This window comes from Hyperoodon ampullatus (assembly GCF_949752795.1).
Source record: "Hyperoodon ampullatus genome assembly, chromosome: X".
NCBI lineage: Eukaryota > Metazoa > Chordata > Mammalia > Artiodactyla > Ziphiidae > Hyperoodon > Hyperoodon ampullatus.
Window position 1 is genome coordinate 102,604,797 of NC_136913.1, and position 15,506 is coordinate 102,620,302.

The 15,506-nt window shown below is 39.5% G+C and overlaps 1 protein-coding gene across 1 annotated transcript in view; it reads left to right on the forward strand.

Annotated features, from left to right (window-relative positions):
• Positions 1–3,501, forward strand: part of DOCK11 (dedicator of cytokinesis 11) — a gene marked incomplete at its 5' end in the record, with an annotated part of 182,529 nt that extends 179,028 nt beyond the window's left edge. Inside the window, one exon of the mRNA XM_079727117.1 lies at positions 3,140–3,501. Coding sequence (XP_079583243.1) covers positions 3,140–3,262 — 123 coding nt within the window. The 3' untranslated portion in view covers positions 3,263–3,501. The remainder of the gene's footprint in view (positions 1–3,139) is intronic.
• Positions 3,502–15,506: the final 12,005 nt, after the last annotated feature.

Sequence of the window (15,506 nt, forward strand, 5' to 3'; positions counted from 1 at the left end):
AGTATGGAGAAGCCAGTCAGCCAGACGTTCATCATCCCATCTGTTCAATGAGACGAGTCACCCCAGTCTCCTGCTCTCCCGTCCTCATGGCTGGGAATTTTGTTGGCCTGAGGAGTCTGGAATCAGTGATCTGTTTCTTCTTTTTGCCATCTTTACTTCTGTTAGCCCACTTAGGAGTGAGGGCAAACTGTTCCAAGGCACACCTTTGCTGCTCAGTTTTCAGAGGCCCGTTTTGGCCTCCTTCCCAAAGCAGCCAGGTGATCAGGGCTAGGAAGATAGGGGATCATTCCACTTCCTTTATTGTCTGTATCTCAAGCTCAGCCCCTGAGTACAGTGGGTACTTCACCATCACTGTTCTGGGGTATACTTGAATCAAATAAGACCACATAATTTATTCCTAGAATCTGTCCAGTTTATGGGGTTTTGTTCTCCATAGTCCATAGGAGAAAACAGCAAAAACTCCTCCTTCACAAAAGATATAAAACAATTACATCATTTTAAGCCAATGTGTATTATATTACAGTTATATAATTTGCATGCAACCGTATGACCTAGCATTGAGCTCTAATTTATTCAAATTGAAAGCAAATCATTCAATTTACTGCTATTACTGTGATCAAGATATTTAGAGTAGTAGTTTTATAGAGTTCTTTTTTCCCGTGTTTAAAAAAACAAAGTTCAACTGAGTAAATTTTAAAGATCTTGGCTTTATTCGGTGATTCATGAGTCAGGCAGCATCCCATCTAGCAGACAGAAAGGAGCTCTGAAGAGTTTTACAAAATGGAAGACTTTTACTGGTAGAACGAGGCAGGACAAGGAAGTTACTCTAGAAAAGAGCTGATTCTTTCAGGCAAGGTCACCTTCCTACGGGGCACAGCAAGGGTCTGTCAGGTGGAGTACCTCACTAGTGCCGACCAGGTAATTCCAGACTGAAAGTAATACACATACTTTTTTGACTGCTTAAGATTACCTGCCTAGAAAAGGCTGAAACTGCAGTTAAGTTAGGTATTAAGTCACAGGTGACGTGGGCTTAGCACAAGTGACTCCATTTTGGGCCTCCATTTTGGGCCTCTCATCTCTTTCTTAACACCCTCAAGTATGGATTTTACAAATCTGCTATCTTATTTCTCACCTGTCTCTCTCATTTAATTTCCATGAACCATGGCTATTTTGTTTAGTTCTAGGGACCAATATTTTAGACCTTTGATATTATATATTGATAGCTAACCAAGAAAAATCTTAGTTTCTATTGGTTTATATTTATGCATGCTGTACTGTCATAATGCATCATATTCAGCTGTGCCTTACTTTGGGCAAATGTTGACTTTATAGTGAATTTTTGTAAGTCAGTATTTCCTATTAGATTCTCATATAAAAGAGAGCCTTTTTTTAGTCATACACTTTGAGACATATTATTTCCCAAAGGAAAACATAATAATACAAAATAAGATAAAATATAGCTGTGCATTGCAATGTGAATTATCTGTGAACTCCATAAATGATTACTTGACAAAAAGATACGGCCTGGATATCCTTGGCCCTTTTCAATGTAATCTGTTACACTGTACTAAAATATAAAGTCCTTTTAAAAACTTCTTCAGGGCTTCCCTGGTGGCACAGTGGTTGAGAGTCCGCCTGCCGATGGAGGGGACACGGGTTCGTGCCCCAGTCCGGGAAGATCCCACATGCCGCGGAGCGGCTGGGACCGTGAGCCATGGTTGCTGAGCCTGTGTGTCTGGAGCCTGTGCTCCGCAACGGGAGAGGCCACAACAGTGAGAGGCCCGCGTACCGCAAAAAAAATTTAAAAAATAAAATAATAAAAATAAAAACTTCTTCAAGCTTTTGACTTTTTAAAAGGGATGTATATCACCTTAAAACTATTAATTGCAGGTCTTAATTAGATAGAGTTGGTGGTGGCCATTGTAGTGTCTGTTTGGTCTGTTTTGTTCATGATGAATGCTCTATTTTCTCGTCACATCTGACAGTTGTGGATAATCAATCATCTCTTAAACCTCTCCTGTGCTTTCAGATTAGTGTCACGAGCTATGATTTTTGTAAGAGGAAATTTCTCTATTATGGACTTTATATAAGACATGATTTGTAGCAACACAAATGATATGATGCATTACTGCCACCAGAAACTAATTTGCAGGCTTAATACTGAAGTTTCAGAGCTAACTTGAAAACCCAGTATTGAAAGCTTGAGACCTAAATTGGGACAGTATAGTAAAGAGGTTGGATGTGATGTGTACGCTATTCTTTTCTTCTATCTAATCCACACATGAGATCTCTGTTGCTTTTGAGCACACAAAATAGTTAATTTGGGGGACTTCACTGGCGGTCCAGGGGTTAAGACTTCACCTTCCAATGCAGGGGGTGCGGGTTTGATCCCTGGTCTGGGAGCTAAGATCCCACATGCCTCGCAGCCAAAAAAACAAAACATAAAACAGAAGCAACACTGTAACAAATTCAATGAAGACTTTAAAAATGGTCCATATCAAAAAAAAATCTTTAAAAAAAGTGGATAATTTTTAAAACATCTATACTAATATGAATATGTATGTTTATATGTTTATGGGATATAAAATTTATACTTATGAAGTTTATTTCCAAGAAAAGTCTTCTGTATTAATTAGCTTATATAATTATAGTATGTATTTAGAAATGTTCACTTATTTTCTCTTCACTTAATATGACTTCCCAAGTCTCCAGGGAAGGAGCATGGGTATCTGCATGTTTGAAAAGTCCCACAGTGATCCTGAGAACCGCTCTTAGAAGATGATCTATAAACTTGTATCAAAGAGTCCACTGTTTAGGGCTCTTGTTATGACCATCTGTTAAAAAAATTGTTTTAAAGATTGTATTACCTCTCGCTTTCTGTTGAATTTTGCATTTTACAGCCTTCTGTTTTTCTTAATGAGTAACCAGATCTTTTCTGCTTTTTTGATATGCTGCCTTTGTAATACAGCTTTGAAGACTTGAGTCGGTAATGTTTTTCTTTGCTCTTTCTGCTTTATGTCATTTAAAATAGCTAAGTGTCAGTGATAAATTGAAATATGCCTGCAATTTCATATACACATACTTTTTTGGCAGTGGCTATTTTACTTCATGATAAACACGCAGATTTCTTTCGTTTTAGATATTACAAGAAGACACAATGCATTCTCCCTGGATGAGCAACACATTACATGTATTTTGTGCAATTAGTGGCACGTCGAGTGACAGAGGTTATGGTTCCCCAAGATACGCTGCTGAAATATGAGGACATGCAGATTTAAAGTGATAACAAGAATGAACCTTCTCAGGAATATTTTGAGCTGTGCAAATGTTAAAATTTAAAGATTTGATATACATGGAGTGTTTTCTTCCTGACACCAACATTTTCATGCTTTCAAACAGGGTGCTTACATATTTGTAAATATTTAAGCAACTTGAAAGTGCCTGGAAAATTGCACCACTGTGCTTGGTTTGTACTTTTTTAGGTAAATCTATATACTGAGAAGTAGAGCTCAAAAACATTAATTCGATTTGCTTGATTGCTGCTTAAAATAATAATGGTACTGTGTAAAATTGTATAATGGAACACAATAAAAGGTAAAACTTATTTGTAATTAGAAGTGAAGGAAATAATACTTTGAACTTAGCATTTTTCTTGACAGGAAGCTAAATTTATTATCATACTAATCCTTGGAGAAAAAAAATTGATAAAATTTCCATAAAACATGGATACTTCCAGTTGGGGAGATGATTTGAAATCTTGCCTACCAGTGGTCAAGACTGGGCTAAAGGAGACAAAAGCATTATTTAAAAAGGAAAATTTCACAAAGAAAGGATATATATAGAAATACCAGGGTTACCGATCCTTCAAGTTTTGATCCAGTGATGCTAGGTACTCCAGTTGGTCTCTCTGACATACAAGACAAGGGATTCCTTTGTGGCACAGGTTTCCCTAGCAAGCAGCGTTCGTTGCCAGAGCTTCATCAGCTGAGGCTGTCTATAAAGCTAAACAAAACATCTCTGAGATTTGCAGTCAGTACATACTACGCAACTTCAAAGCTTTAGCAGCAGATTCTGAGGGTAGGGATTTTGTAATGATTATTTTCTTCAGTTTACAAGTTTAACAAGCATTTTGATAGAACTTGATGGTTGCAGCGTTTCTTGGGTCGGTATACGTAACCACCACAGATTTAGCAACTGCTAGCTAAGGATTACATCTCTAACTATGAAGAAGCCTCAGACTACCTAAATAATTCAGGAGAAACCAAGGTGCAAAGAACTTTTTTAGCTTGAATTATCCATATAATTTTGGCTGCCTTTCATGTAAACTTTAAGTCCTAGACTTACTTTTCTTATGTAGTTTAGCTTATTTTACAGACAAAAAAAAAAGGGGGGGAAACAGACACTGAAATATAAATAGATCGCATGGAGCCTTGGCTTTTTAAATACTTTGTGATCAAGTAAATCTTAGAGATTATGCACCTGGCTTGGCCATTTTTCTTTACATGTCATTTTTAAGCTTTCAGGGGAGCATGAAATTATTTATGAAATGTTAATTTTGTATTTAATAGGGGATTCAGAAATTTCAGAGGCAGTTTGTAATTCCTTAATATCTTGGAGTAACTGGAGAGTTAGTTTCACCTTTAAAGTGATTCTATGTGGCATGTATATGTAAAGAACCATCACCTAGAGAGAGTGCTGCCTTTTGAGAATGAGGCATCTTGGGGAAACTTCAGTGCTCTTTTGTCAATGACTAGTCCCTATCATGTCCCCCAGCACAGTATTGTGCCCTGTGGATAATTTTTTAAAGTATAACAAATGACCCCTGCCCTCAAGGAACTTGCAATCTAGTTGAGGAGGCAAGATAGACACAAAATTAAATAAAACAAGAATTAACAATATAAGACAAGAAAAGTTGTATATGAACATTGACAAATGAAGGACATTGCCCATTGCTCGTATCACATTCAAGGAATGAGAGGCCGCTGTGAGTTGTAATGTTCAGGGATGGTTTCATGGGCAAAAGTAAGCCTTGAACAGGCTTTCAAAGGTGAGAGAGTATTCTAGGCAGGAGGAACATCATGAGCAAAGGTGCAAAAAGAATTTGCAGAAGTTCAGGGGATGGTGAGACCAGTTTTGTTCAAGGGAGTAGTGGAAAGAAAGTTCAGACCTAGATTTTGGAAGGCCTTGAATACCAGGCTAATAGTATTTGGACTTTAGTCAGTAAATATGGGGGAGCCAGTCAAGGTTTTTGAACAGAGAGATTACTTGATTAAATGTTATTTTTAGTTATGAGTCCATAAACCCATAGATGTGAACAAGAATGGAGAAGAAAGGACAAGTACAAGAGATACTATGTGGAAAGACTGGATAAGACTTATTGATGGCTAAGGAGAAAAGAGGAAAAGTTAAAGATAATTTTGTGTCCTGTGGCCAGTGAGTTCTCCGGGTCATAGCACAATTTCACTAGATTTTCTTTCACCAACTTTCAGACTGAGGTGAGAAAGCTATATACAGAGAACAAGGTGGGCTAGACTAGAGAAAGCCAGCGAAATGTGTTTTGAAACACTGCATATATTAGGTATTACTGTTTACGTAGTTTAATGATTTCATGAAGTGATTTGGCCTCTACAGATTAATTCACATCAAAGAGTGCGTTTCTGCTCTACTGATTATTTTTGCAGTTAAGCTTGAGTCCAGTTTCCCCTGGAAGCTCTTGTTTTGATAGTCTTTGACCATATTGTAGAATGTGAATGAAGTCACCGTTAGTAGTGTTAGTTTATCACTACAGTGATAACCCGTAGAGAAAGTAAACAATTCCATGTAGGTTTTCCAAGTAACCAGTGCACCAATGACATCCTGTCTCTAGATGGGATTGTTATTGTTACCATATGATTTGACTGCCTATAATAAATACTGTAAACATCTTTTTAAAAATGAAACAAAGAGCAGCAGTGGTAGCAACAGCCTTGGAACCTTGACCAACGTATCATAGAACTAGAGATGACTCACTGGTTAATTAACAAACGAAATAGGTCAGCATAATAAAAACCTAAGCCTTTGATTACAAATACTGGTTTATCTGAAATGCAGAACCTGAGCAATGTATTGGAATAATAGGAAATTTCCAAACTCTTGAAAATATTAATAATCAGACACATAGTTCAGGCTTGTGATCCACAAAATGGTGGGCTACCTTCAGTCTTCTTCTAACAGTATACTACTTCAGCTATCAAAACACAGGGGGAAAAAAAAACCACAGGGGAAAGGAGTAGAGTAAAAAGGATGGGGATGGGGAGTGTGGGTTTGTGTAGCAAGGCTACTCCCCTATCCTGGGATTTGGCCTGTAAGAGTGCTTTGTTCATCTGGTTCCAGTTACAATAATGCTTTTTTTCTAGTCCCAAACCACGTAATGGTTACTTGAAGAAAAGTGTATATGTATGTTTATCCAACTCCTGATTGAACCTGTGACTAAATCCTTCAAAGATTTTGCCTCTGTGTATGGCATCTTAAAACTTTTTCCAACATGCTTTTTTCTCTTCTATTTTCCTCTTTATTGAGCTGTAATTCACACACCATACAATTCACCCGTTTGAAATGCACAATTCAAGGGGTTTTAGTATATTCAGAGTTGTGCAACCATCACCACAATTAACTTTAGAAATTTTCATCACTCCAAAAAGAAACCCCATACACATTAGCAGTCATTCCCCATTGCCCACCAACCAGCCCCCAGCCCCTGACAATCAGTAATCAACTTTCTGTATCTATAGATTTGTATTCTGGACATTTCATGTAAATAGAATCACACAATATGTGGCCTTTTGTGACTAGCTTCTTTCATTTAGCATAATATTCTCAAGGCTCATCCATGTTGTAGCATGTATCAGAATTTCACTCCTTTTTATGGCTGAATAACATCCCTTTTGTATGGATACACCACATTTAATCTGTTCATCAGTCGAGGGACATTTGGGTTATTTTTGCTTTGGGGCTATTATTGATAATGTTGCTATGAACATTCATGTACAAGTTTTTGTGTGGATATGTTTTCATTTGTCTTGGGCATATACCTAGGAGTTGAATTACTGGCTCATATGGTAACTCTACGTTTATCCTTTTGAAGGACTGCCAGACTGTTTTCCGCAGCAGCTACACCACTTTACAGTCCCGGAAGCAGTAAATAAGGATTCCAATTTCTCAATATTCTCAGCAACACTTGTTATTATCTGCCTCTTTGATTATCACCTTCCTAGTGGGTGTGAAGTGATATCTCATTGGGGTTTTTGTTTGCATGTCCCAAATGGCTAATGAAGTTGAGCATTCTTTCATGTGTTTGTTGACTATTTTTATGTGTTCTTTGGAGATATATCTATTCAGATTCTTTACCCATTTTTAAACATTGGTTTGTCTTTTTATTGTTGAGTTGCAAGAGTTCTTTATATGTTCTAGATGCAAGTTCCTTATCAGATATATGATTTCCATATATTTCTGTGGGTTGCCTTTTCACTTTTGTAATGGTGTCCTTTGAAACAAAAGTTTTTAATTTTGATGAAGTCCAATTTATCTGTTTTCTTTTTTTTTACATCGTTATTGGAGTATAATTGCTTTACAATGGTGTGTTAGTTTCTGCTTTATAACAAAGTGAATCAGTTATACATATACATATGTTCCCATATCTCTTCCCTCTTGCATCTCCCTCCCTCCCACCCTCCCTATCCCACCCCTCTAGGTGGTCACAAAGCACAGAGCTGATCTCCCTGTGCTATGCGGCTGCTTCCGACTAGCTATCTACTTTAAGTTTGGTAGTGTATATATGTCCGTGCCACTCTCTCGCTTTGTCACAGCTTACCCTTCCCCCTCCCCATATCCTCAAGTCCATTCTCTAGTAGGTCTGTGTCTTTATTCCTGTCCTACCCCTAGGTTCTTCATGATATATATATTTTCTTAATATCTATGTTTTCTTTTGTCGCTTGTGCTTTGATATTGTACCTAAGAAGACATTGCCTAATCCAAGGTCATGGAGATTTATACCTACATTTTCTTCAAGTTTGGGAGTTTTAACTCTTACTTTTAGGTCTTTGATCCATTTCAAGCTGGTTTTTGTATATGGTGTGAGATAGGGGTTCAAATTCATTCTTTTGCATGTGGATATCCAGTTGTCTTTGTACCATTTGTTGAAAAGACTATTCTCCCCCATTGAATTGTCTTGGCACCCTTTTCAAAAATCTATTGACCATAAATGTACAGGTTTATTCTAGGCTCTCAGTTCTTTTCCATTGATCTATATGTCTGTCCCTATGCCAGTACTGCATTGTCTTGATTACTGTAGCTTTGTAGTAAGTTTTTAAATTGGGAAGTGCAAGTCCTCCAACTTCATTCTTTTTCAAGACTGTTTTGGATATTCTGGGTCCCTTGCATTTCCATATGAATTTTAGACTCAGATTGTCAATTTTTGCAAAAAAACAAAAGTAGCTGGGATTTTGGTAGAATTTGCTGTGAATCTGTAATTTAATTTGAAGAATATTGCCACCTTAAAAATATTAAGTGTCCCAGTCCATGAACGTAGGATGTTTTTCTGTTTGCTTTGGTTGTCTTTAATTTCTTTCAAAAGTATTTTGTGGTTTTCAGTTTAGAAGTCTTACACTTCTTTTGTTAAAGTTATTCCTTAGTATTTTATTCTTTTTAATGCTATTGTAAAGGAAGTTTTTTTAAATTTCATTTTCCTATTGTTCATTGCTAGTTTATAGAAATACAACTGACTTTTGTATATTGACCTTGTATCCCGAAACCTTGCTGAATGCATTTATTAGCTTTAATAGTTTTTTATGGATTCTTTAGTGTTTTCTATATAAGATCATGTCATCTAAAAATACAGATAGTTTTACTTCTTCCTTTCCAATCTTGATTCTTTTTATTTCATGTTCTTACTTGGCACTTGGCTAGAACTTCCAGTAGAATGTTAAATAGCAATGGTGAGAGCAAGACATCCTTGTCTTATTACTGATCTTTGGGAGAAAGCTTTCAGTCTTTCACCTTTAAGTATAGTATTAGCTGTGGGTTTTTCATAGATGCTTTTTATCAGGTTGAGGAAGTTCCCTCCAACATGACTTGCATCTGTTTTCCAATTCAGTTTCCCCCAGTAATCATATGATCCGTGTATGACATATAGGGAAATAGATGAGAAATGGTTAAGAAATGTACTCATGATACACATCAAATTAGAGATGAAACCAAGGCATCCTAACTCACAGTCCACAGTGTTTTCAACTATTATATACTATTTCCTATAGTCTCCTGCTGCAACTTCCTGCAGAGACCAAAAAAGTTTCCTCTCTTCGTTTTTACTAAGAAGGTAAGCTCCATAAAGGTAGAGTCTGTGTCTAATTTTTCACCTCTGTTTCCCTGAAATCTAAAAGTGCCTGCCACAGAATAAGTACTTGAGCAGTCTCTAGGAAATAAAGCCAGTTTAGATAAGCAGATACTTCCAGGGCTTTTGTTATGAGCAAGGCAATGTAGACAGTATCCCAGCCCTCAGAGACAGTGTGGTTGAGAAGGTAAGACATAGTCACATAAGGTATGAAGAGGTCTGATAATAGCAAATCAGTGGTAATGGCAAGTGCTTGAATAGGCAGAGCTTTTCTAGATGTAGAACAAAAAAGGCTTCGTGGAGGAGCACAGCCTTGAAGGATGGGTAGGAACTAGCGTGTGTGCGTTAAGGAAGTACCTTAGGCAGGATTTTTAACAAGAAGTTAAAAAATTAACTTAATTTTAATTATTATGTGAACCCTGACCGTTAAAACCAATCACTATCACAAGGGACATGCAAAGGAAAAATAATAATAGAGTGCATGTAAAATCAAGTAACATTCTCTATCTTGTTTTTCTGACTCCCTTATCCTTTCATCTTAGATTCAAACTGAGTAAATCAGTCTTTTCTTTTTGTCTAGAAGATTTATGCTCTAGTGGCTTCATTCCCATGTTAGAAAACTTTTGCAGCCTACCTCAGTCAAGTTCTGACCAACAAGCCTTGTTCTTTGTGTACTGTAGCATTTTGTAATAATCACTGCCTCAGTAGTTCTCCTAGTTGAGAGTCTTAAAAAGCTCTGGACCCCTCATCCTGCATGCCGAGTGTGTGCCTCTGATAGGAGACCAATGGAAGCTATCATATGAGCAGTTCAGGGCTGCAATCTGCGAATTGTAGACCATTCGTCACAATTTTTTGATCTCCCATTGTGAGCCAGGTATATGAATGATCAAGGCAGTATCCGGTGGGCAGATATACAGATGAGAGATTATAATTATAATCTAGTAGTTATTCCAAGGGTAGTCTTTTTCAGTCAATAACTGGACTGGGTCTTCTAAATTCTGTATCCCTGAAGAGAAACATCTTATGTCTCTTTGAGGGATATAAATAATAGTGCCTGGCACTGATATATTTGAACATTTAATATTAAGAAGCAAAAGCAGACCTAAAATAGATGTGGAGTTCTGTTCAATGCAAAGATGAGATCAGGCCCTATAGTGCTTGTGCAGTGAATTATTTCAGAATTCTTTGCCATAGTCAGGATTTTAGATGCTTCCAGAACCACTGTAAATCGTGATGATAGTACTATGCCCTCCCTCCACATCCCAAACTAAATCTAGACACACAAACACACACAAAATGAAAGAGGTCGAGTGAGGGAAAAGGGCTGAGTTGACAAAATTATCCCTATCAGAACAAGTACAGTGAAAATGAAAGACTTCTGGAAGGAAACTTGGCTGCACTTTGTTCCACTGCAGCCCCAAGTAGGTACAAGGTCAGCTGAAGACAATTCAGGTCGCATGTAAGAGAAATTATGTTCAGGGAAGTAATTTGGGGGTATTTATGCAGAAAATAAGGTAACCCCACCACCACTACCACCACCTCCTCCTCCTGTGTTACGGAAACAAAACTTAAAGTTCTAGCCCTGGAAGGAGAATCTTCAGGAGGGAAAATTCCAACTCTATCCCTGTTGGTTTAACCATCTTGTGATTATTCTGCTTTCTCTTGGAACTGCCACCACTGTGATGGCCCCCAGGGGTGTTTCACGATAACCCTGTGCTTCTAGATGAGCCTTTGGCAGGGGATGGACTAGTTAGGGGTCCTCCTAGCCTACCCAGGGGCTTTGTCTGCCCTCTAATGATTATTCTCATTTTGAGAGTTTTGGCATTCCTTCTATATAGCATATGGTGGTTAAGTGCACAGACCCTGAAAGCCAACTGGCCGGGTCAGAATCCCAGCTCTGTCATTTACCAAGCTGTGGGACCTTGGGCATGTTACTTGATCCCTCTATGCCTTCATTTTCTCATCTGTAAAATGGAGGTATTCATTTTACCTACCTCCTAACATTATTGTGAACATTCAATGAAGTAAGGTATGTAAAGCCCAGACAGTGATACCTGGCACATCTATTTGATTGTTACATCTATATGTGTGTTAGCTAAGAAATGTAGTCTTTACCCCAGAGCATAGCAGAATTTTGCCAGCCACCACACCCTCTATGTCTCTGGACCCATCTCTCCATTCCAGGTGGTGAAAGTGGGGTAGGGACAATGGGTGGGTCAAGGTCAGGCCATTTTTACCACTTGATATTCCACAGATCACCCCTGGCCTCACTAGATCTCGCCATGTGATGGAGAGCTGTGCCCCGTGCAAGGATGTTATTTCCTGTGTGGTATGGGCACCGGCAAACATACACAAGATGCTGGCTGTTAGCAGCAAACACTGCCATACTGGTGCATCCTGGATGAATATCAGCCCTGCCCCTGTGTCTATCTTCCTGAACAGAAGCCGGTGATTTATCTTTATAGCTTCCACACACATCTGAGCATTGACAAGCTGTCCCTTAGGCCCCTGAACTCTAGGACCTCTCTGCTTACCTCCTCTGGCTTCCTTCTGCTCTCAGAATTACACAGAAGTGGTTTTGGATTTAAGATTGAACTGGTGGGATTTACTCCCTCAGTATTCCCTCTATAGAGAGTCTCTAAATACACAGCCTCCTTCAACTGAGTTTAATTTATATTTCTCATTTGGATTTCCGCTGTCAATGTTCACAGATAACCAGCTCTCATGAAAAAGATCAGAAAAGTTTTCAGTTTCCCTTCCCCATTTCCTACCCATTTCTTTGTAGCTGTAGAGATCCTTTAGGGGTAGATTTGCCCAACCAATCTTGGTTAAAGACATTTCATCCTCACTTTAGGTGATGGGGCTTGGAGTTGAGGTCTACTGTCCCCGTGCATTGCAGTGAAGCGCCGGCCCCTCCTTCCCAATCCCCTCCTAGACCCTGTCCTCTTCCTCCTTCATCCAAGAGCTTGCCACACTCCTATGCTGTGCGCTCTCCTCACACTAGCTTCTCAGCGATCACTGTCTGAATGAATCAGTTTCCACAACCATGACCCATGACTCCAGCTCATCTCACCTAAGGGCATTTCAGCAAGTTTCTGCAGCCACTGCAACTTGGAGAAACTGACATTTAGTCAGGATCTGACAAGCCTGCATTAGGGAAATGTCTTGAGGTGGAACTGGCTATATTTTCCCTCTCTCCACCCCAAATCTGAAATTTTCCTCATGGATGGATACCTCTCTACCGTCATTCTCCCTCCCTGCCAGGTATTCCCCAGCAAGGATTTCTTCCTTCAGATGGCCGTGAGCAAATCAGTCCCTGCCCCTACTCTGCTTCCTCCCCCTGCTCTGATGTTGGGGCATCAGTAGGAAGTCAGCTACCCGCACCATCCCACCCCATCTACTAGGATGTGGCAGAGTGTGGGTGGTTATCTTGCACTTCCCGTTTCTAGGAGGCCAACTGGCCAAGACTGAATTGCCTAGACCTTAAACTTCACCACCAGCACCCTGCTGGCTGACCTCACATGCTCACTTCTTTGGTTATTCCTTCGCTCTCTGGTCCCTTAGATCTCAGAATGGTGGTTCTTAATTGGGAGTGATGCCTCCTGCCGCCCCCGCCAAAGATATATGGCAACGTCTGGAGACATTTTGGAAGGTGGGGTAGCTACTGGAATCTAGCATGTAGAGACCAGCATCCTACTGTGCACAGGCAGCCTCCCCTACAAGAAAACTACCTGGCCCCTAATGTCAGCAGGGCACAAGTTGCACTGCTGCCTACCTCACTGGACTCCTTGAAGGCTACTCCACCAGCTGGTTTGTCCTCAAGGACCCTTTTGTTGGCCATCCTACCAATAGTCCACTGGGAGATCTCTCTTCCTGACTAATGACGGTTTTTTACCCTCAACTGCAACTATCTGCCCGCTTGCATGCCTGCATGCACGAGCAGGAGGGGTCCGCCTGACCTTCATTTCTAACTCGGCACTCGGTCTGCAGATGGGCTATACTCAAGAACCTGAGGATTGGGCTTCCCTGGTGGCGCAGTGGTTGAGAGTCCGCCTGCCAATGCAGGGGATACAGGTTCGTGCCCCGGTCCGGGAAGATCCCACATGCCGCAGAGCGGCTGGGCCCGTGAGCCATGGCCGCTGAGCCTGCGCGTCCGGAGCCTGTGCTCCTCAACGGGAGAGGCCACAACAGTGAGAAGCCTGCGTACGGCAAAAAAAAAAAAAAAAAAAAAGAACCTGAGGATGCTCAAGGTCTGCTTCACCATCTCCGTAGCTGTCCCTTCCACTTTCTGGTGAAGTCTTTCTCACTACTAGTGACACTCCCAACTCGCTAACTTGGCCAAACAATTCCAATTCTATTGCTGGTGCCACCTATAAAGCAGTTTAATTCCTCTAATAAAACAAAACCCAAGACTTCTACGATATTAGCCGTGAAAGAAAAAAGCATTAGGTCGAGAAGACTATCTACTGAACGACATAAAAATAAAGTCCTGAATCAATGGTGTTGCATACCTTGTCACAATTATAAAGATGTGACTTCTCTGCTAAATATCTAAATTCAATGCCATCCTAATCAAAATCCCTAAAGGATATTTTTAACTTGAAAAAATGATTCTCAAGTTTATCAGAGAGAATAAAGATGAAAAAATAGCGAAGAGAATACCCCAAATAGACAAATAAGAAACAAAGGCTTGCCCTAGCAGACCTTAAAACGAATAATATACCTAATTAAAACTGGGCATTTACAGAAGAACAAAATTGGGAAGACTAATTACCTGACTTCCAGACTTACTGTGAAGCTACAATAATCAAGGCAGTGTGGTATTAGCAAAAGAATAGACAAAGGGATCAATGGGACAGAATAGAGACTCCAGAAATAGACCCCCATAAACATGGTCAATTGATCTTTGACAAAGGAGCAAAGGCAATGCAATGGAGCAAATATAGTCTTTTCAACACATGATACTGGAAGAAATGGACATCCACAGGCAAAAAAACAAATCTAGACAGAGACCTTACACCCTTCACAAAAATTAACTGAAAATGGATCACAGATCTAAATGTAAAATGCAAAACTATAAAGCTCCCAGAAGATAACGTACCAGAAAACCTAGATGACCTTGGGCATAGTGATGCCTTTTTAGATACAACACCAAAGACAGGTCCATGAAAGAACTAATTAATAAGCTGGACTTCATTAAAATTAAAAACTTGTTCTCTGTGAAAGACAATGTCAAGAGAATGAGAAGACAAGCCACAAACTGGGAGAACATATTTGTGAAAAAGAAGTATTTACAAAAATGTTCCACATTATATCTCATCAAGAAAATGCAAATTAAAACAACAATGAGATACCACTACACATCTATTAGACTGGGCTAAAATCTAGAACACTGACAACACCAAATGCTGGCAAGGATATGGAGCAGCAGGAACTCCATTCTTTGCTAATGGGGATGCAAAATGGTGTAGTCACTTTCGAAGACAGATTTCTACAAACTAGAAATACTCTTATCATATGATCCAGCTATTTACCCAAAGGAAGTGATAACATGTCCACACAAAAACCTGCACAGGAATATTTATAGCAGTTTTATTCACCATTGCCAAAACTTGGAATCAACCAAGATGTCCTTCTTGGTAGCTGAGTGGATAAATAAACTGAGGTACGTCCAGACAATGGAATATTATTCAGCCCTAAAAAGAAATGAGCTGTCAAGCCCTAAGAAGACATGGAGGAGCCCTAAATGCATATTACTAAGTGAAAGAAGCCAGTCTGAAAACACTACATACTGTATGACTCCAACTATATGACATTCTAGAAAAGGCAAAACTATGGAAAGACTTCCCTGGCGGTCCAGTGGTTAAGACCCCGCGCTTCCACTGCAGGGGGCACAGGTTCAATCCCTGGTCAAGGAACTAGGACCCCGCATGACGCAAAGTGCAGCCCAAAAATAAATAAATAAATTCTGAAAAAAAAGTGGACGTCCTTGTTAAAAGAAAAAAGGCAAAACTATGGACAATAAAAACATCAGTGATTGCTCTTTGGAAAGTGGGTAGAGGGAGATGAATAGGCAGAGCACAGGGGACTTTTAGGGCAGAAAAAATACTCTGTATGATATTATAATGATGGATACATA